Source organism: Dreissena polymorpha, chromosome 2, assembly GCF_020536995.1.
Source record: "Dreissena polymorpha isolate Duluth1 chromosome 2, UMN_Dpol_1.0, whole genome shotgun sequence".
NCBI classification, from domain to species: Eukaryota; Metazoa; Mollusca; class Bivalvia; order Myida; family Dreissenidae; genus Dreissena; species Dreissena polymorpha.
The window spans coordinates 88,025,233-88,049,388 of record NC_068356.1 but is presented as its reverse complement, the minus strand read 5'-3'; the positions used below and the strand labels follow the sequence as shown (position 1 = coordinate 88,049,388).

The 24,156-nt window shown below is 33.0% G+C and overlaps 1 protein-coding gene across 1 annotated transcript in view; it reads right to left on the bottom strand.

Annotated features, from left to right (window-relative positions):
• The window catches only part of LOC127867966 (WW domain-binding protein 2-like), a 29,709-nt gene extending 12,044 nt beyond the window's left edge, over window positions 1-17,665 (bottom strand). The window contains exons 1-3 of the mRNA XM_052409500.1: window positions 17,524-17,665; window positions 774-876; window positions 421-559 (exon numbers count right to left, since the gene is read on the bottom strand). Coding sequence (XP_052265460.1) covers window positions 421-559; window positions 774-876; window positions 17,524-17,579 — 298 coding nt within the window. The 5' untranslated portion in view covers window positions 17,580-17,665. The remainder of the gene's footprint in view (window positions 1-420; window positions 560-773; window positions 877-17,523) is intronic.
• Between the last annotated feature and the right edge of the window lie 6,491 nt (window positions 17,666-24,156).

The following is a 24,156-nucleotide window of genomic DNA, read 5'->3' as shown; positions in this document are numbered from 1 at the left end:
TAATATGTTTTTACATATTTTCAGGTAAGAAACAATGTGATTAAAACAAAAATGGACCATCCGGACCTAATATGCCAGGAACTTGATGTAACAAGCGAAAATATCTGAAGAAAATTCTTTAAAAAAAAATTGGAAAAATAACAAATGGATTTTTTACGACATCAATTGCTGGCGTGCGGCCGACTCGGGTACGTTGAAGTATATTGGGGTACTCAAAAGTATTATTTGAGAATTGGGGTACGGTGAAGTATACTCTAAAGTACCCGGGGTACGGGAAAGTAGTACCCGGGGGGAACTTGACCCATTCAGCGTGGATAAGCGATTGACCAAAATTGACTTCATTTATCTTCCAATTTTAAAATACATAATGAACAAAACTTTGCACACGTTGAATTAAAGGAATCTTAGCTGATGGCCTACCACCAGGTTCAGCAATCATTTTCCCCTTGATGTAATTGGCCCCAAATACCGGCTGCTCTAGTTCAACCCCTCGCATCTGAAGGAATGGCAGACTGAATGACTGCATCATTTCCTTTGTGCTTTTGTTGCAGAATATCACCTAAAAGGTAAATAAAACATTCAATAGTCTAGAGAGTTATTATACAACATTTAAAACCAACTGAATAGACTTTTCGGAAACCTAAACATCAGAAGACGATTATTACAATACTTTATACGAAATGTAATCATATAAAAACATTCGCATTAAAGACTTCAAATCAGACTGGACAGATATTGGAGTTAAAATGCAGCAGGAATTAAATAAAACATACCCTGTGTGTAGTCAAGTAAAGCGTTCCAGTCTTGTTCCCTTTGAAATGTGGCACAGAACTCGGCTCAAAGCCCATCTCCACTCCATCACAGTAAAGGAGGATCCTGGAATTACAAACAGAACCTTGAACTATGCTCCAGAAAAAATGAAAGTTTTAACAGTTTGTTTCAAAATTCAAGCTAGCGGTTATTGGCATGGAAACTGGTTATTGACAGTGCAACATAATTGGGCAGACACAAAATGTGACTTCAACAAGAATGTGCAAAAATTCATGATAGAACAATTTTTTATGAATGTTTGAAAAAGTATTATGAGCATTCAATATAAGTGTAACAAATAATAATAAGGTAAAGAAAGTAAACAACAAGAGATGTGTTTGTCAGAAACACAATGCCCCCTTCTGCGCCGCTTTGAAGCCATATATTTGACTTTTGACCTTGAAGGATGACCTTGACCTTTCACACTCCATCAGAATGATGAGATACACATGCATGCCAAATATCAAGTTGCTATCTGAAGGGACATAGAAGTTATGAGCATTTTTTGAAACCTAAACGCAGAAACGTAAACGCAAAGTGTGACGGAAAGACAGACATAGAGACGGACGGACGGTCCAATCACTATATGACCCATCAATTAATCAATAATAGACCTTATTTACCAGTCATGTTAATTGTTTATCAGATAATAAATCAATCATTTGGCAGCGTTTCCGCTACCTTTCAAAAGTTAGAAGTATTGACTTCCAAGCCTTAAAATATGGATGTTCCAGACATTTAGTTGGAAGTCCCACTTACATTTCATTTTTTAAAATAAAATCCTACAGATCGCTGGACACAAACATGTTCCAACTCTATCTTTTTCCTGATAATCCAGTTTAATTATGTTTTTTATTTTGAACCCATAATACAGTAAATATTGTAGCTGAATTTGTAAAGAATTTTATTAACACAAATGTCTGCCATTTAACACAAGTGAACATACAAAGTGAATTGTGGGATTGGGGATTTCCCATTGAACATGCATGAATAATGTGACGCGTTGTGGGAGCATTTAGCACTGCACTGTTAATATTCACAGTATTTTCTGTAATAACCATCAATCAACAACTGAAATCAATTAAATGTTCAGTTTTCTCAGGAAGCACCAGCAGTCAGTGTTTTCACCGGTTACATTCAATCTAGATGCCTGCTACTTTTCTCCAAATTATCAATTGAAATAGCGATAAATTCACCAGTTTTATTACTTAGTTGCCGGCTACTTTGAAAATGCAACTGGCTTCTAAAATTTTTCTGGAGGACACTGAATGTTACATGTACCTCCTTTCAGAAAATGTTACAATATAAAGTGAATTTCTGAGATTTAACAAGAGATGTGTTCTTCAGAAACACAAGGCCCCTACAGCGCCGCTTTGAAATAAAATTTCTATTTATCATTTGGCAGGTATAGAAATCATCTCCTTTTAAAGCTTATTACTTTCCTTGGATTTTGTTTTTTTACCTTTGACATTGAAGGTTGACCTTGACCTTTCACCACTCAAAATGTGCAGCTTCATGAGATACACATGCATGCCAAATATCAAGTTCCTATCTTCAATATTGCAAAAGTTATGGCTAATGTTAAAGTTTTCGGACGGACACACAGACTGACTGTTCAACTGCTATATCCCACCTTACTGCGAGAGGGGGGGGGGGGGGGGTCTGTAGACAGTCAAAAATGGTTTATCAAAGAGATCATAGCCACAGTTCATCATGTATCTATGGACATAAGTCCACAGGTAAGATATGAAAACTACCATTCACAAATTAGAACAGGAAAGAAATGATAATTATATCATAAAAAAAAACCTTTGACAAATCAATCATTTAAGTTATAAATAAACAAAATACAAAAGCACAGTAATTGTGAAAAGAACTTAAACTCTTGGTAAGGAAATATATAATCTGAGATTTATAATTATATAAATTACTTCCCTTGAAAATAATTGTCTCTAACAAATCTCTATTATTAGTAGGAAATAATTATAAGCCCCTATCGTGACTGTAGATTCACAGGTAACCTTAAGGTACCTAAGATACTTGTATGCCCAAAAATATCAATGTGTGCTTAGCTTGACCATAAAATGTCATTTTGATTATGCTACAGTTGTATGGTTTCATATTATTATATATACAATTTTAATATTTCATTTGGCAGGTTTAGAAATTATCTCCCTTTTAAAGCTTATTACTTTCCTTGATTTTGTTTTTTGACTTTTGACCTTGAAGGATGACCTTGACCTTGAACTTCCACGACTCAAAATGTGCAGCTTCATGAGATACACATGCATGCCAAATATCAAGTTGCTATCTTCAATATTGCAAAAGTTATGGCCAACGTTAAAGTTTTCGGACGGACGGACGGACAGACTGACTGACTGACAGTTCAACTGCTATATGCCACCCTACTGGGGGCATAAAAAGCGTCTTTCTGTAAAATGTACCGAGTGCACTACAGTTCCATATTGTGATATAACTTGTTAAGTCATTCATGCATGTGTATGAATGAATAAGCATAGTTAGGAAATCTCAAAACACGTTATTTACCTACCTTATTGCAGTATGGACTATTTCCATGTTACATGTATACATTGGAATAACAAAATCATTATTCAAAAGTATTTTCAAAAGCATATTACTTACTTTTCTTATCCAAAAAGAATTACAAGGTTTCATGATTCACTTAGAGTTAAGAAAATTCTAGCCACAAATAAATGTGTTTATCATGTAAATCCATTGCATTGCTTAAAATCATACAAAAATTACATGTATACTTCATCTAGGTCACTTCATTCTTCTTTGAGGAAGGCATGCACTTAATTATTTGACTGCTAAATACTAGTAAATACAAACCTTTTAAGATTTTTCGGCGTAGCTGTATAAGCCCAATAAAGCAAGCTTTTCACCTTACCTGACCTTTGTAAGTGTCCAATAAAATGAAAGACACGAATGAATACACTTCATTTAGTCCATTGGCTGATTAGAGCATACCACCAGAACATTGGAAACATGAACGCGTCTTTGTAACACTGTTTTACTGCTTGTGCAGCATGAAACAATTTTATCTCTAATGAAAAGGCTTGATAGAAAGAACAGTTTTACACTAAACACTCAATATCAATACAGTTTGTGCATGCACCTTTGATTTTCAGAGGATTGCCAGCGCCAGAGTGTTTGTACTTAAAGGCTATGTTCATATATTTAGTAATTACTTTCATATTCCTGTCTGTGGACTAGTATATTTAATTTCATAGAAGTCCATTTTTCCCTATCCTGATATTCGTTTTGGCCAAACCATTTTAAATTGTTTTCGAAATTGAACATTTAAAAGTATAAAGTTTTAAACAAGCCGTCGTTCCAGCAGTGGAAGCGTGGCCTTACTTTAATGCATCGCATTCCAACCCGCAAGATATCAGGGTCAGTTGGAGGTCAGTAAAACAATTGTTACATAATAAAGACGCTATCGCGTGAACTAGGTGAACTGGAATTTTCTTTAGATCAGGAATATGTTAAATGAAGATATTCAGCAATATGTAATAACAGAGTTTTTTTTGCCCGATTTTATAGCCGAAAAAAAGCTAATGACATCGGCTTTTCGATTTTTAACAAAGCGTAGTCCAATCCAGTCTCGAACAGTTTTTAGACTATACCGCGATTTGGATAACGTCGGCATTATTCGTGTGCCTGATATTCTCTGTGTTGTTCAGGCGCTTATTATATTTGTGATAAAATTTAGGTGTTTTGTGATTCGGCTGAATGGAAAACAAATATGTCACACAATTCGAAATACTACATGAAAAAGATTCCTTAGCAAAAATGTGGCCAAACAAAAACTGTTGATTTTTTAAAGCAAGCATCATTAAATAAACACACATCGTCAACTAGTACAAGTCCTCCCATTGAAACTCCTTCCATTGTCAATGATAGTAATTTAATAACAAGTGACTCTTTTGCATCGTCATCGTTGATTTCCGAAAACAAAGTGCTGACTATATATTCAACATGTTGAAACTAGGGAAATAAGTTTGTGACTGAATACTTTGTGTGAGTTTATTATGTGGAAAACTGTTGATCATGATGGTGTTTGTGCAGTTAGTGATTGAAGATGTTGAACTCTTTCATGTAGTTTTAAATCCCAATTTATTTTCCCAATTTCTTGAAAATGCCGATAAAATTCCCAATTTCAAAGCCATGGGCTATCTTCCCAAAATGCTGAGAAAAAACCCTGAATTATGTAAAATAAGCCGCAAAAACTCCGCGTAACATCCCGTACTGCATGTGATGCAGCTATGAACTGCACAGAAAAAGACATTCGCCATCTTTGATCTCATTCATTGAACTCTTTACCTTTCACCAACTCCTACCACAATCAAAAAGATATTTCTTGTTATTTTTGAAAAAAGAGAGTATTGTACTGCATTTTTTGAATGTGGAAACTTTCTATAACAAGTCGTTTACGATGTATCTACAGCGCTGAAATTGGCCAATATTGATCTGAGATATGTACTGTTATTGTATACACTTTTACACGAGGTCGGCATGTATCTGGCAGCCTGAGCACTGATTTGCTGTTGCGAGACTAACAAGAATTTGATTGACAGCTTGACAAATCAATATTGGCTACTAGCTGAGAAATTAATGGAATGCAGTAGCTTAATGTGTAAGTTTGAAGGTTCTAGAACTAATAGTGTAGGAGGAGATAGTGGCCAGGATGGACGGGTGGACAGATGGCGAAGATAACCACATAATCCCCATGCTTTCTCTGAAAAGCGTGGGGATAATGAGTATGCAACTAGTTAAAATGGTCCAGTAATGCATATCAGCCTATTTTTGAAATGGTTTAGGTCTAGAAAGGCCGAAATCCAAAAAGACCGCATACCAAAAAGGCCGAATACCAAAAAGGCCTTACCAAAAAGGCCCCAAAGGGTACCAAAAAGGCCAAAAATTGAACCAAAAAGGCCTTAAAGGCAAGTTAAAGCAATTATTGTTATTATAGGTTTCAAATTGTGTTTAAAAACAAATACACATAAATCAAAATGGAATAAGTCATAAAACAGGTATGAAGTTAATTATTTTCTTTATCTGTTGTTTATGTTTAAATATACATTTACGATATATACAGTCAATGTACAAGCACAATCACACAATTTACATGTACATAACAAAATATACAGTTACAAGCAAACATTTGCAGACTTTATACAGTCACACTGACAAAATACAACATAATTACATAATAATATTGTTAAACATGTGAATTATATTATTTATTAAATCAAATGGCGTACGACATAAAACATGTATGAATTTTGTTTTTCTTTATTACAAAATAACAGGGTTGGCACCAATCGACCGCCCCCGGTTTTAACCGGCGGTTTTTACCAATTTTGATTAATAATCCATGCTTAATTAACAATATTAATAATATACATTAAACAGACATGTTGCCAATAATGTCATAAGCTATTAAAACCCACTATTTTATACCTTTTCATGCAATTTGTAGGCCAATCTCTCAAAATTTTGCAAATGAGTCAAGTTGGTCAATTGGATTTTGCTGGTCGATTGAATTTTTTTTTCAATTCTAATGAATTATGAATGCTCAGAAAATTCTGTGCCTGATTCAACAAGAACCTGTCAATTACTGTGTATTATTTGTTCCTCATGCCCCACTGTCTCCACAGTCTTTCACAGTCTTCAAACCTATACAGGTTAGGGCATCCAAAACTGATAATAGGGCCTTACATGGCACCTTTGACACAACCCTTACTTGTCTTGTCTGGATTTCTTTAACAAAATAGTGAAAAAATATTTTATTTTACCATTGATATAAAAAAAAACTTAATAAGAAATAATTATTAAAAGAAAGAAATAATTGAAAAGAAGTGTCTAGAGTAAACCCACAATTGGTAAACATTATTTGTTGCCAAAATCAAGAACTTTGATTGCTTATTCATTTGAAGACCAATTGAACTTTAAAATAAGAAAATCCTCTTAATAAAGAAAGGAGACAAGTTAGAAGTAACTATTAAATTAAACACATTAATAGCAAGTTATCTCATTTTGTTTGAGTGAAATGAAATAGCCTAAGGGCAGATTTGCTTCATTGTCACTATCAGAGACATACCAGTGCATGCATATTATTATCAATTAAGGCTTAGGGGCCAGATCATTTATGACTCTAGAAACCACAAGAGTTCTGTTTGTCCATCAGCTTATCAAATAGATATATCAATAGATCAGTGAAATACTTTGTTAACTACAATAGTAATAATACTTCAGTAACAGATGTGATACACTGAGATAAAGATATTGCCTTAGTTCTTTTGTATTTGAGACCTTTTCCATAAATAATAAAGAAGTATATTTTACAGCTTAAAAGCTTTTTTTTACAATAGATAACTCAAAAAAAGTTTATCAATTACAGAATCATGATTGATTTAATATAGAATAGCTTAAATTCTTCCTTTGTTATGTTTAAATGCTACAATTTTCAATCGACCAGTATTGACCAATAATGACCAGTAATGACCAGTATTGACCGGTTTTAACCGGGTATTGACCGCCGGCCCGGTCAATACTCAATTGACCAGTCAATATGCCAACCCTGAAAAATATACATAATTTCAATTAATTGAAAATGGAGTACGACATAAAACATGTATGAAGTTTTTTATTTTCTTAATTACAAAATATACATAATTTCAATTACATAATAATATTGTTTAATATGTGAATTCTATTTTCTATTAAATCAAAATGGAGTACGACATAAAACATGTATGAACTTTTTTTATTTTCTTTATTACAAAAAAATACATTTACAAAAAAATGCATAGAATATACAGTGAACGTGACAAAATACAACAGAATTTAAACAATATGCATGTGCATTACTCCAGCACAACACCGTACACTTGACCGACCTTGGCCGGGAACTCGGAGGTGGTGCATTGTTTTGCCTCAAACTTGTCACATACATTAGAGATCGAACGCAGTCGTTATAATAAGATACCGGTACTACGCGAAAATAGAAAATGTAAGTTTTGCAACGGACACGCAATAGAAAACGAGTGTCACTTTGTACTTGTTTGTCCTCTATATAGAGAAATTAGAAAGGACTATTTAAAACTATATTTTCAAAGGTGGCCAACGTTAAATTAATGTGACATTCTAATGCAGTCGGCTAATAAAAAAGACGTTATAAACTTTGCTTAATAATATTTTTAATGCTAATGAATTGCGTAATAATATAGACAATCTGTTATAATTTTTAATAATATCACATAGAATAAAGCATTTTTATTTCTTTCGGTTTAAGTCTTCCGAATTAATTTTAGCTAGTTTTATATTGTTAAGAAACTATTTTAAAATGCGCAGGTAATTATCAATAGGTGCCAATAAGTGTCATTTTACACCATATGTGGGCGTTCTACTAATCCGTTATCAAAACAGATGCCGCAAACTGTGAATGACCCTTGACACTTGTATACCCGGTCTGATTAGCGAGTTTTTTTTATACATGCAAATTCTTTCAACTTCTTATATTTTTAAAATTGCAAAAAATAGTTTTAAGAGAAAATTAATAATATATAATGATATATTATGTACTTAATTATATATGTTAAATATATTAAATATTTGTCTTTTTGCAGTCACTAATCCATATGCGTATATTTATTTTATTGTTTAACGTAGTAATCAAGAATAACGGTGTACACTATATATTGTGTATGCTACTTTTGATGACATTGACTATGTTATACGATTATAACAATGCTCATACCACAACACTCACACAATATCAACACACAACAAATTAACACTCGTGAAGAAATTCATATAATTTACACGATCTAAAAACACTATATTTCAAACGCCAAATAAAGTCCGGTATACTTACCAATATAATGAATAAAACAAAGCAACTACTATAGACAACTTCGACACATGAACGTGTTATATATTTCTCAATAATATTGGATCTTATATTTATTTGGCCGCCACGTAAGTTTACAACACCTTCATTACTCATTGGTTACACTTTTAGATGCAAACAGAGAGTTCAGAGAAAAATAAAATTTTCTTAAACGGATTATTCCTACGTGCTTATTGGCGATATATTAAAGTATGCCGACTTTGATTACAAAATTAACGGCTTTTAATTAAAAAACTGAAACATCTATTACTCAACGAAACATATTGTGACTAAAGAACACTTCATACTGTATGCGATAATTCGCGATATTTTTGCCGACTTTGATTATAAAATTAACGGTTTATAAGTAGACTAATAAACAAGTTATGACTATTTAATAGATATGATAATTATATTCAGCATAACTATTCAATGATAATACAAAATATTGTATGGCCTTTCTGGTATACCATGAGGCCTTTTTGGTTCATTTATGCGGCTTTTTTGGTAAACGGCCTTTCTGGTACTATACCTTTGAAATTACAATCAATGTGCTTTTGATAAATGTTGAAAATGAATCATAAGAAATTTAAGTAGGTCCCATGTAGCTTTTTAATTTTCTATGTAGCTATGACTCAACAGATGATCAGTATTAGATTTTTGTTGCTGATCAAATAAATTTATATGCAACTCAAACATTAAGTTAGATACTATTGCAGTCGTCGAAATTCGCACTAGTCCGACAGCAAAAAACTAGTATTTTTTCTTTCGGGCTTGTAGGAAATCCAATATTACAAGCCTGACGTGCTTGTACAATTCATTAAACAGAAAACGAGTTCCACTTTCATTTTCAATATTTGTAAACAAAGTTTTGAGCCCCTTAAATAAACAGCCGCTTATGATTTAACACATTGCGCACACATGCTTGGCAAACTGCCGATAATTGGATTACTGCGCATAAAGCGCATGGTTTTGTGATTCCCGGATTATTATTTTGTAAAATAAATGTTTTGCGTTGCGTTCGAGACACAGAGATAAATGGCTGAACAGTTGTCATTCAAGTACGTCGTTGAGGAATGCGAATCTGACGTAACTGTGATTGACGCATTTGTCAACTGGCTTTTTGTAGAATAACCTGGCACTTAATTGCTAATATATTTTCGGGTGGTTCAGGTTTGCTCTCTCGTTCACATTGATATATGGGATTACTTTCTGCTAATTTTTTACCTAAACTTTATGTATATATTTATAATTGTAATTTGATTGAAATCCGTGTGTGAAATTAATTTCTTCTTATTTCAGGATCAGAAAGAGGCTGGCTTAGATGACGAGGAAGCTAACTTGGATGAGGATGAAATTAATAAGAGATTTGTATTGTATTCTAAAGATTGAATAAATGAATGCTTCTTTGGATGTTTTATGTTATGTTTATCGACATTTTTAAAAAAAATGTTTGGGCCAGTAAAATCTGACTCGGGCTTGTTCAAATTCCCATAGTTCTAGCCCGACTTGCTTGTAGATTTAAATCTCAATTTCAATGACTGCTATTGCCAAATTCACTGACAAATACCAGTTCAAAAGTTGATGGACCAGCAGCTTTTGTTAATTTAAACAATAGGTTATTTATACGGGCAAAAGCCCGCGAAGCGGGCGTTGACCGTTCATACATATGGGAATTTAGACATAAAATTACATAAGAATACCACATATGGATACGTCTCAAAAAAATTTGCCACGCGACATATATTTTCGCGATGCTATTTATGGCCTTGAACAAATCAAAAACACTTTGACATATGCTAAATCACATGTAAATACATACCTCAGGAAAAGTTATATCAATGACATCATAATTGTGTAGCGAATCGCACTAAATATTCTCGCATTATTTGTTTTTCTTCGCAACCGTTCCAGAATTAAGTCATTACTCAATTATCTCCCCTGAATGCTCTTCTTCAGTGAGTATAAGCCGAAGACTGGTTCACTACATATAGTTACAGTCTTTACCAAACACAATTTAAGTGAACATAACCCGTCTTAAATATATTGCCGAATCTTAGATTTCTGTCGAATTTATTTGCTTTGATCTTTTCGATATCTTATTGTTATTATTATCCTGACAAATCACAAACGCTTGTTAAAAAATTATTTGTTTTAAACATTATAGTTGGCATCTCTATTCTTTCAGTATTCTCGCGGTATTTCAATAACGACACCCTACTGTTTATTTGTCAGAATATGTGACGCATTTTCATTCGCTCTCAGAAAGCATTCTATACATAGATGGTGACGTCACTTCGTTATTGTGAGTAAGACCGGTGTGTACACAAAGTCTCAGAAAGACGTTTTACGTGTGATTATGAGCAATATTCTGGTAAGTTGTCGTTGTTATCCACCAGAAACACATTTATTCACAAAATTTAAAGATATTCCGATCTAACTGTTTAGTCTTTTAGCTTTAATTTTTAACGTATTTACACCTCGTCTGCTCGCACTTTACCGATATCCCGAAAGGTTACATATCACTATAATTAGTTTAGGCCTAAAACCACAAAATCCGATACCGTTGGATTTTCGTACTACAATCTTACGTAAAAAATATTCCAGATTCGAAATCAACAAAAAAACAAGACATTTATAAATTGTCTGCATTATTGATCAAATTTTAAGATATTTGTTGGTTTTCCGTTTTTAGAAGCTGTTCTGCGAAGCCGAAGGCAAGAGCTGAGCATCATACAAGCCATTCTATCCAGCAAAACTGACAGTTTTGGTTTACAGAAATCAACAAAGGAGGGATTCCTGATCTATCAAATTTCCAAGCTATACACACAGTTATTATCTGTGGTGATCTTTATTGGTTCTGCTTGTTTACTTGGATGGAACATGTGTGAACTTTTATAGAACTTTGAAAAGTCTATATATGTCTATCTATAAACAAAAATCAGCTATTGTATAATAAGATCAGATGTGCAAACAATGTCAAAGGGTTGTTAAATTAACAATTTGAAGGCAATTATGCTGAAAAAAAAAGGAAGTTCCCATGCAAATTTTGTCTGTATATCGACAAGTGTCTGCCGATAATTGTCAAACTAGTAATACAAAACTTACCACAAGTATGTAAAAGCACTAAGTACCTGTGATCATTTTTAGTAAGATAGTGTAATTCTAAACAGTAGCAAATAGCTTGTTTAGTAAATGCATAATGTAATTATTATGATTTCCGTTCTATTGTGTAATTAATAAATTGGTTGTTACTTGTTAATCCATGATAAATGTTTTATGGCTAGTACAAAACCAGCAATGTTAATTTTGTAAAAGGTAATACAATAACACCACTTAGTAATTTCATATACGTAAATATTCTTGAAATGTAGGTTGATGATTGTGTTTTAGTTTTACTTATTTTGTAACTATTATTTTATGTGCAAATAAATGATGTGAAGTGTTTTGTATCTCCACACAATACCACATACCTTTTTATATATGTACTGTGTTATGTGTTATTTGAATGTTTAAATAAAAAAAAATGGATGATATAACATGATGCATTCTAATATTTGCATTCATATTGTAACTATAGAGCTAAGTGTATGCAGTTTAGACTGTGATTTTAGAATTGCTACAAAATGGCTAGTTTTTTAGTGGCGACAAAATTTAAACTATTCAACAATAGTTTGCGAAAGAAAATTAGAAACCTGCAAGATACCTGTATTTATTAAATATTTTAATTGCGAATCAAGTATGTTGTTATGCTGTTACACTAATTATACATTGATAATAAATAAGAAGACAATTAGTGGTGTTAACGTTTCCCAACAGTAGAAATCATTCTTCTGATGAAGTCAGTGATATACAGACGAAAGCTCCAGGTATGGCTTTCAATACGTAGTGTGTGTTATTTGACAGTCTAAAACTTATTGGATTAAACAAAAATCCTGTCAAATTTGTCAATCAAAATTGATTTGACACATCACATGATTTTGATTATGTTAAATCAGTGTACTGTATGCTAAATGCAACTGCTTTAGCAAGCTGTCAAGTTGAATTGAGACATTTGATGAAACAAACTGTTTCCTGAGTAGGAACAGTACTTAGTGTCTATATGACGTACCATGACGTCGAAAGTCTGCAAGACCTACTAAGTAGATCGAGAAATGTACTTCGACGTACAATTTTCACCGACCCTTGAGTGTTAGCCAATCAGAAGACACCTTACGTCTGTTGCTTTTAGAGATTTTTGACATTGAACATTATTATTATTATTTATACCGAATTATGCCACAATCGACCGCTTACTCATAGATATTGTGCGTATTTATGAAACATTATTATTATTATAATTTATACCAAATTATGCGACTATCGACCGCTAACTCATAGATATTGTGCGTATTTATTGACCTGGCGTGGCGGAATTAACCTCTGACTTATGCAAGTTATGGTTATCACAAAATACCACCAACGGGGAGTTTATAATACATTATTTATCCCATTAATGCTTGGTAACTGGTTACCGTTGGGAATTTCCAACACAGTAATGCGCTGGACGGTCGTGATACTCCGCCCCGCATGATCATTTCAGACACACAATATGCTGAACAATTTAAATTTTAAAAAGGTAACAATTGAATCTTCTTCAAATTTGTATATAATCTATTTCAATGCATTAAATACTTGAAACTTCTATGTGACGTTATTTTGCCATTCTGATATTTTTATTCATTTTGTCCTCAACTAAAGTTTTAAACATTTATTATGAATAAATCTGAAGGAAAAGCGGCTCAAGAGACTAGTGTTTTGATTGGCTGTTCAGAAAATGTGTACGTAGAAGTACAAACATGTATGTCGAAGTACAAATTGTACTTTGTCGTACAAATATATACTTTGAATTCCTGTGGCTAGAAAACAAAAAAATATATAAGATGCTAGATCTTCAAGCTTGGAACATGTAACTCGTTTTAAGATTGATTTTTTTGGATGCATTACTAAATTATTGCAACAATTATCATATTTTGAACACAATCATGTCCATATATTTATTAATAATACATGGTTATCAAAAAAACTTAAAAAGCTTTTGCCCGTAAATTAGGTAGCACCTATAATCATATTACGGACAAAAGCCCGCGAAGCGGGCGTTGACCGTTCATACATATGGGAATTTAGACATAAAATTACATAGGAATACCACATATGGATACGTCTCAAAAAAATTTGCCACGCGACATATATTTTCGCGATGCTATTTATGAACTTGAACAAATCAAAAACACTTTGACATATGCTAAATCACATGTAAATACATACCTCAGGAAAAGTTATATCAATGACATCATAATTGTGTAGCGAATCGCACTAAATATTCTCGCATTATTTGTTTTTCTTCGCAACCGTTCCAGAATTTAGTCATTACTAAATCATCTCCCCTGAATGCTCTTCTTCAGTGGGTATAAGCCGAAGACTGGTTCACTACATATAGTGACAGTCTTTACCAAACACAATTTAGGTGAACATAACCCGTCTTTAATATATTGCCGAATCTCAGATTTCTGACGAATTTATTTGCTTTGATCTTTTCGATATCTTATTGTTATTATTATCCTGACAAATTACAAACGCTTGTTAAAAAATTATTTGTTTTAAACATTATAGTTGGCATCTCTATTCTTCCAGTATTCTCGCGGTATTTCAATAACGACACCCTACTGTTTATTTGTCAGAATATGTGACGCATTTTCCATTCGCTCTCAGAAAGCATTCTATACATAGACGGTGACGTCACTTCGTTATTGTCAGTAAGACCGGTGTGTACACAATGTCTCAGAAAGAAGTTTTACGTGTGATCATGAGCAATATTCTGGCAAGTTGTCGTTGTTATCCACCAGAAACACATTTATTCACAAAATTTAAAGATATTCCGATCTAACTTTTTAGTCTTTTAGCTTTAATTTTTAACGTATTTACACCTCGTCTGCTCGCACTTTACCGATATCCCGGAAAGGTTACATATCACTATAATAAGTTTAGGCCTAAAACCACAAAATCCGATACCGTTGGATTTTCGTACAACAATCTTACGTAAAAAATCTCCCAGATTCGAAATCAACAAAAAACAAGACATTTATAAATTGTCTGCATTATTGACCAAATTTTAAGATATTTGTTGGTTTTCCGTTTTTAGAAGATGTTCTGTGAAGACAAGAGCTGGGCATCATACAAGCCATTCTATCCAGCAAAACTGACAGTTTTGGTTTACAGAAATCAACAAAGGAGGGATTCCTGAACTATTAAATTTCCAAGCTATACACACAGTTATTATCTGTGGTGATCTTTATTGGTTCTGTTTGTTTACTTGGATGGAACATGTGTGAACTTATATAGAACTTTGAAAAGTCTATATATGTCTATCTATAAACAAAAATCAGCTATTGTATAATAAGATCAGATGTGCAAACAATGTCAAAGGGTTGTTAAATTAACAATTTGAAGGCAATTATGCTGAAAAAATATGAGAGTTCCCATGCAAATTTTGTCTGTATATCAACAAGTGTCTGCCGATAATTGTCAAACTAGTAATACAAAACTTACCACAAGTATGTAAAAGCACTAAGTACCTGTGATCTTTTTTAGTAAGATAGTGTAATTCTAAACAGTAGCAAATAGCTTGTTTAGTAAATGCATAATGCAATTAATATGATTTCCGTTCTATTGTGTAATTAATAGGTTGTTACTTGTTAATCCATGATATATGTTTTATGGCTAGTACAAAACCAGCAATGTTAATTTAGTAAAAGGTAATACAATAACACCACTTTGTAATTTCATATAGTAAATATTCTTGAAATGTAGGTTGATGACAGTGTTTTAGTTTTACTTATTTTGTAACTATTATTTTATGTGCAAATAAATGATGTGAAGTGTTTTGTATCTCACACAATACCACATACCTTTTTATATATGTACTGTGTTATGTGTTATTTAAATGTTTAAATAAAAAAATATGGATGATATAACATGATGCATTCTAATATTTGCATTCAAATTGTAACTATAGAGCTAAGTGTATGCAGTTTAGACTGTGATTTTAGAATTGCTACAAAATGGCTACTTTTTTAGTGGCGACAAAATTTAAACTATTCAACAATAGTTTGGGAAAGAAAATTAGAAACCTGCAAGATACCTGTATTTATTAAATATTTTAATTGCGAATCAAGTATGTTGTTATGCTGTTACACATAATTATACATTGATAATAAATAAGAAGACAATTAGTGGTGTTAACATCACATGATTTTGATTATGTTAAATCAGTGTACTGTATGCTAAATGCAACTGCTTTAGCAAGCTGTCAAGTTGAATTGAGACATTTGATGAAACAAACTGTTTCCTGGGTAGGACCAGTACTTAGTGTCTATATGACATACCATGACGTCGAAAGAGTACAAGACCTGCTAAGTAGAACGAGAAATGTTTGACGTACAATTTCCACCGACCCTTGAGTGTTAGCCAATCAGAAGACACCTTACGTCTGTTGCTTTAAGAGATTTTTGACATTGAACATTATTATTATTATTTATACCGAATTATGCGACTATCGACCGCTTACTCATAGATATTGTGCGTATTTATTAAACATTATTATTATTATAATTTATACCAAATTATGCGACTATCGACCGCTAACTCATAGATATTGTGCGTTTTTATTGACCTGGCGTGGCGGAATTAACCTCTGACTTATGCTAGTTATGGTAATCACAAAATACGACCAACGGGGAGTTTTTAATACATTATTTATCCCATTAATGCTTGGTAACTGGTTACCGTTGGGAATTTCCTACACAGTAATGCGCTGGACGGTCATGATACTCCGCCCCGCATGATCATTTCATACACACAATATGCTTAATAATTTTAATTTTAAAAAGGTAACAATTGAATCTTCTTCAAATTTGTATATAATCTATTTTAATGCATTAAATACTTGAAACTTCTGTGTTGTTTTTTTGCCATTCTGATAATTTTATTCATTTTGTCCTCAACTAAAAAAGAGATTTTAAACATTTATTATGAATAAATCTGAAGGAAAAGCGGCTCAAGAGACTAGTGTTTTGATTGGCTGTTCAGAAAATGTGTACGTAGAAGTACAAACATGTATGTCGAAGTACAAATTGTACTTTGACGTACAAATATATACTTCGAAGTGTATTTTAAATTCATGTCGACGTACAATTATTGTACTTCGACGTACATTTCTCTTTTAAACGTGTAGGTCTTCTTGACTTTCAACCCAAATGGTACGCCATAGTATGTCTTTAGGGTTATCTAAAGAATGCCCCCACTTAAAGGATCACTACAGAGACCTCCCAGTGAATAAGCCAGTTAGCAGACACCCCATCCACTATACCACAGACACCGAACCAGCTATAAATTCCTGTGGCTAGAAAACAAAAAAAAATAAGATGCTAGATCTTTAAGCTTGGAACATGTAACTCGTTTTAAGATTGATTTTTTTGGATGCATTACTCAATTATTGCAACAATTATCATATTTTGAACACAATCATGTCCATATATTTATTAAAAATACATGGTTATCAAAAAAACTTTAAAAGCTTTTGCCCGTAAATTAGGTAGCACCTATAATCATATTAGGTCAGTGCAATGTGTCATGCTTAAAAGTAGAAAATGACCAGCAATAAAAGACAATATATTTTATTATTTATTTGTGTTCTCTTTTAAGTTCTATGTAATCTCAACGACAGACAGTAAATTAAAAATATATTTATGACATACCTCTCCCCTGTGAAAATCAAAACTCCACCGTTAGCGTGAGCTGTATTTATTGACATGTTGAGAAACGGCAGTATTCCTGTATTTTGACGTATTTCGTAATTTTTGTTTTTAATGCAATCCCGGAAGTTGTATTGTTGTAAACAATACCTAACGTAAAAATAGCAAAATAAGGACACATATAACTAAATGTTTTGATCTGTGAGCAAACCTATAGTGCAATGTAACCTACCTTATATGTAAAGTTGATATGTGAGATCTACGAAGCACACACATATGAGATTTAAAAGAGGACCGCGGACGATAACAAATATCATTTTATCTTGATTTTGATTAAATCATTTAATTTAAATATTTACAAGCATTAACCAAAGAATCGAAGTGTGTGTGTATTTCGACATTTATGAGGTCCTTCAGCGCCTGAGGCTGAGGATGCATTATGTGTGGTCATGGCATGTGTTCTCGGTTGTGTATGTGGGGGTGGGATGGAGGAGGGGGAAAGTCGGAGTATCCGGAGGAAACCCCAGCCATCTGGTGTGGTATCAACGTACCAATTTTGCATGCTTTCGGGATCGGGCATTGAACCCGGGACGCCTGGTGAGAAGCGCATGTACCAACCACTGCGTTAACCGGAATGTCCAAGATTCCTAATATAAATGATAATTACACGAACTGTAGAGAAAATGATTTGTATGAATGCAAAAAAATGCTGTAAAATACCCATTACTAATATTTTATTTTAATGCAAAACTTCAACTTAGAATGTTTTAATGTTCAAGTAAGCAACCGTTTAACTGTACACTGTATTAATTACAGCATCAACTACCGGAATATAACACATAACTTTCATTAATATATTACTTTATGAACGGTAAATATATTATCTGGTAACAAATCACATACAGTTGCATGCTCAGTAGTGAAGTTGATGTTCAAGCTCACTTATATAGAAAAACAAGCTTTTCAATTCCATTGGCCAAACCAGGCAACATCATAATATAAAGAAAATCAGCTACATCAAAGAGCAAATAAAATGACAACATGCTGTAAATACTGCATTTTGATAAACTAGTACCAACTAGCCTCACATTCTTACCTTTATTGATTTAAAAAGTTACTTAAAATTTTAGTCAAAAATGAATGCGATATTTTTTTTTTTGCTTTGAAAATTGATAATTTACCGGTAGCTATTTTTGATTTTATGCAGCTCAGTTTTGCAAATGAATCAGTACTGATAGCAATATATCGTAATATTCATTTAAGCTTTTATTGCATTATCCGAAATTTGGCTGTTAAAACATGTAAAAAACAAATATCTAAGATGTTTGTTGATTTCTGTTTAAGGTCGTATTGTCGCATGCTTTGTGTGGTCATAATTATTTAAAAAAACAACAACGATGGGCGCATCCGGAATCTACTTTGAAAAATAACCATTTTAGAAAGATGTTTCCCTTTGCTGTCCTTTGGATGCATATCGGGTGTTTATTTTGTAGACGATTTTGTGTAACTAGTGTCCCGTAATACGAAGCACAAGTCAGATAAGTCAAGTTAAGATTCTTTATTCACAATGATATAATTTCAACATAAAACCAAATTACAAAAGCTAAGATTAATCCTATGGGAAGCCAGGGTGCAATGTTCATTTTTTGACAGAGTATTTATACCATTTCGTTGAGTGCTTAATTATATCGTGAATTACGCCTGTCATTATTTAACATCCCCCAAAGTATGCGATCCTTGCTGTTCCTGGACAGGTGACATATTATCCCGGCGGACTTTATGTCCCTGTACGTGCGGGCTTCTGTTTGCGTTGACATCTACGATTTGTATCCATACCTTGGAGACACCTCGGAATGTCGCTTCTCCCCGCGTAATGTTAACATGCATTTAGTAAGTCATGATTTGCTGTATCATGTGGGATAGTCTTATATGACTATCGTAAAATGCGAATTACTTGTTCTTCCCTTGATTACTACTCGTATCTATTTGGTTAGAAAGTTGTTATTTATAATTTTTATATATTTCTTGTTTCTGTATTACAATTTGGTTAAAAGATTATTTATTCCTATAGTATAAGATTAATTATTCCTATATGATTTTGCTACGTTACGTCACACTAGAATGCATGCTTTTTTTCGAAAACTGTCCTGGGATTTCCTAACATTATTTCTGCCGTTACAGATATATCGATGACATCAATTTTCAGAGCCTACTCAAAATATCTGGCTGTATATCAAATGCTTTGTATTGGCCGTTTTAAAGCGATGATACTAGTTTTAATCAGATTGTGGCAAATGTCCAACCTTTGTGTCTTTACCTATTTACATAATTTAAAGGGGCCTTTTAACGTTTTTGTAAATAGACAAAATTAAAAAAATGTTTCAGATTTGCACATTTTCGTTTTAGTTATGATATTTGAGGGAAAACAGTAATGCTGAACATTTACAAAGCTTTGAAATATCCATTATACGCATCTTTCGACGATTTAAAAACCTGGAAATTATAAAGCGTTGCGACGTGAAACGATTTAATAATTTGGTGAGTTCTGTTGTTGTCGTTATATTTTGTGATACTATGAGGATTGCTTACATAAAGTATTAAATACATCACGCCTTGTACGAGCACGCATGGTCGAGTTGTAACAATTTTACTACAAGGGTTAGTGGTTCGAGCCCATTTGAGGGTTACTTTTTTCTTTCTTTGATTGTATTCTTGTGTTTTTTTACTGGAGCTTTTAAGATCCAATGTTTACATTTATCAATAAAAAGCATTTAATGACAAACTTCAATATATGCCAAAATCTGTGAAAAGGTCCCTTTAAAAAAAAAATTGCAGCTTATAGAAATCATGCGTATCATATGCTCTATATTTAATTGCAGTAGGATAAAAGCATGACGTTTGAAATTAACTTCGTAGAAGTATGTGTTTTATTGTGCAATATTTCCGCCACCTAATGGGTTATATTGTGAAGTTAATTGTGAATCAATCCTTAATTGGTACGAATCTTGAGACAAAAATGTGCGTTGTGCGAAATTAAAACACATAGAAGTTAGATTAGTCTAGGTGCGTTTATTGTTTTTGTTCGTTACAGTTCTTTTTTTATAAACACTCAAATGCGTTAAATTATGCTGAAAATATATTCAAGTTATAGAATTGTTTAATTTGCTACTGTATCACTCGAATCGTGAATATACTCTTTTAAAATACGAACTGAATAAAATGCATTTTGGATATAACCTTATATCAGTATTTATATCCGTCCATGTTACAGGTGATTGAGGAACGATTGGTAACCAACTATGGAAAAATCTTCAGGTTAGTTACAAACGTATAAGAAATCATTTTGGATTACGATAGACTATATGTCTGACGTATTTGTATTTTACGCACATACCATCATATTAAATAAGAAAACGCTAAGTCACCAAGGTACGTACATTATTAAAGGACATGTTCGTCTTTGTTTTTTAACAGTTGGTAATATAGTCCTCTTCACTGTAGCTGTCGGTTACTTAAGTGTACGTCTTTTGCAGGGAACATAAATATTATAGTGGGTGCATTAACGCGTTTATTGCTATCTTTAAACATATAAAGTATGTTTCTTTCCGAGCAATGTAAATTGGATTGCTATTAAGGATAAACTTGCAATCATGTGACCTATAAGAGGAAACATAACGTATCGTATTTTTCGAATGTTTCATACGAATGCGTTTATTTTTTATTCATTGCTGTAGTTTTATATCTTTGCATATATTTTTCACAACAAATTTGACTTATTCTTGTATTCGGCTTTAGTATCAAATGCAACGAGGAAATACATTTCCTTTCGGACGATGACGAATGTCTACGAACGAAAAGTGGTTCCGTAACTTGCAAACTGGTTAAACCGGATTTTTCCTTAACAACTTCCTTTTTGTTTTCCTTGTCTGCCTTCATTTTTTTTATCTTTAATTTAATTGATATCTGATATTGCATTGAACCAGAACAGTTTAACACTAGTTCAGAATGAATCGGGATCAAATGTCAATTTCCGTGTCAATAGTACAATGCAGCATAGCGGAATATACATAGTAGTTACGATCTCATGACATACAGTACGGTGCGATATTAGAGTCGTAGATTGCCGCCTGAGCACATAATACATGAAGTACGTCATAAACGCCGTTATTATAAAAAATACTATTAAGTAATATGAAAAGTATATATTGTAATGTATTCTGCAATGCTTCAATTTAAGCCGGAAAAATCTGTAAGCCGTAGATTCACGAAACTGCGGACAATTTGAAATTCTACCGGCAATGTCTGCCATGTCTAACGTATTTCGTAACCAATAGACCGTTGGTAGACAAATACCAACATATTTAATAGCTATAAAATACGAAGTAGGCAAAATGTCGTTATTGGGTATTTCCATTCTCTATCCTCTTCTGAAACAAAAGTAATTTGAGCAAATTGTATTGATGGTTTGACAAATTGTGTTTCAGTAAAAGACACCTACTATCATCACACCGATCGGGAAAGCATGGCAAAAATATTGAAGACAGGTCATATTAAACAATCCACTGACACCCAGAATGATGCAGTCTTCGGTCCAGGCACTTATTTGACCAAGATTGGCCCATATGCGTCAAAGGAGGAAGTCGCTAAAAACAACTATGATGGTCGACAGGCGTTCTGGGAAAGCAAACTAGGCAAAACAGACGTGGTGCTGGAAATAGAAACAACTGCCAAAAAGTATCATGGCGACAGAGATGTATACAAACACGACGGCGATATTCCGAGGAATGATATCAAGAAAGTGTACATCCGTGATGAGAAAGCCAAAAATGGTGTTTTAATATTTAAACCGTAAAAACCACATAGTTACATGATTGATTGTATATACACACCTACACACTTACACAAAACAGCTAGGATGGATAATACGACAACTTAACATTTACATTTTTAAGAATATCTGTTTTCCTTCTTTAAACAAAAGCAAACACATACTTGCGCTGTATTTTTTCAAAGTCTTATTGTTTCAGTAAGAACACTTTGACTACTTTTTTGCTTCAGTATATTTACTTTTAATTGGCAATTTGCGTTGTTTTGTGAGTGGTACGAATAAAGTTTCACACGAGATGCACGCATTTATAATTTCATTCGTCAAACCGTGCAAGAGTTTTTTTGAAAATTAAATGAACGTATTAACATATTTATATCAAGTTACTTGTTTATAAACAAGAGTAATGTGCGCCTTAAATCGGCTGACAGGTTACTCAGCACATCTATATGAGAAATGAGTTTGTAATAAAAGAAAGCACGTGTAAACAAAACACATGTCCGGTTCGTAGATTTCTTTTTTATAAAGCATTTAATGACAATTAACTGTTCTCTCTCAGTTTTGTATGTAAATATAATTTTAAATATATTTCAAAGAAACGAACATGTTAGTTGTGAGACTGAAGTTATTAAATATAAAGAAGTCCTGATGATGATGTTAGGTTAATTGTAGGTATAATACACCGATGTCAAATGTTATTCTGATGCTAGACGTACAAGAAAACAAAGAGAGACAATTCATCGCCTGAAAGTTATCTCTATGAGATAAAAAGTAGCGGATGCCTTTTTTCTGCGCAGTTCTTAGCTACATCACAAGCAAATCAATTACGGGGTGTTGCGCCAGATTTCGTTGCTTATTTTGCTTTATGTGATATTATTACTCAGATATATATATTTACAGAATAGAAAAACACAAGAAACATGAAAATAAACGAGTGCATATAGGTCAGCCGGCAATACTCGAATCTTATTTAATTGCATAATTATAGTATAGTGAATTATTGTGCTCATGCTTAATAAACTGGTCTAAATGGATAAATATTTCTAATTAATTTTATCAAAATTGGTCCTTATCATGCAAATGTTGAAAACATATTAAAAATCGATGATTGACATACCACAATAATATCGCCGAATATCTTTATTTAGTATCTTTCTGATCAAAACAGACTTCAAGTGCACAAAGTTTACGAGACGGCGTTTATATAAAGATTTCTGCAACTGACCGTAAACTGACCTTGATACCTTGCGGATTGGAATGCAATGCATTAAAGTTAGGTAACAATTCTGCTGCTGAAACGACGGCTTGTTTACGCCAACTGTACACGACCAAGGCAACAGCTGTGCCTAAAATATTGATATATCGACAAAGCGACTAAACGAACTATTTACTCCATCAGACAAAAATAGCATAGATTTCAATTTTTTCCTTCAATGAAAAGATCGCAACCCCTTCTGCGAACTCCGGTGATGAACTGTATATAAACTCTGACTTTCACACACTGGCCGCGAATTGACCCTAAACCTCGCGGGTTGAAATGCAATGCAAGTAAGTACTAAATATGAGAATATAGCCATATAAACGCTTTTGCGCTGGTAATTCTCTGAAAATAAAAGGTGAACGCACAAACTGTATTTATGTCAAAAATTGATTGTAAAACTGTTCTATCTATTGAGCCTTTTCATTAGAGATAAAATTGTTTCATGCAGTAAAACAGTGTTACAAAGACGCGGATATGTTTCCAATGTTCTGGTGTTATACTCAAATCAGCCAATGGAATAAATGAAGTGTATTCATTCGTACCTAGCCGC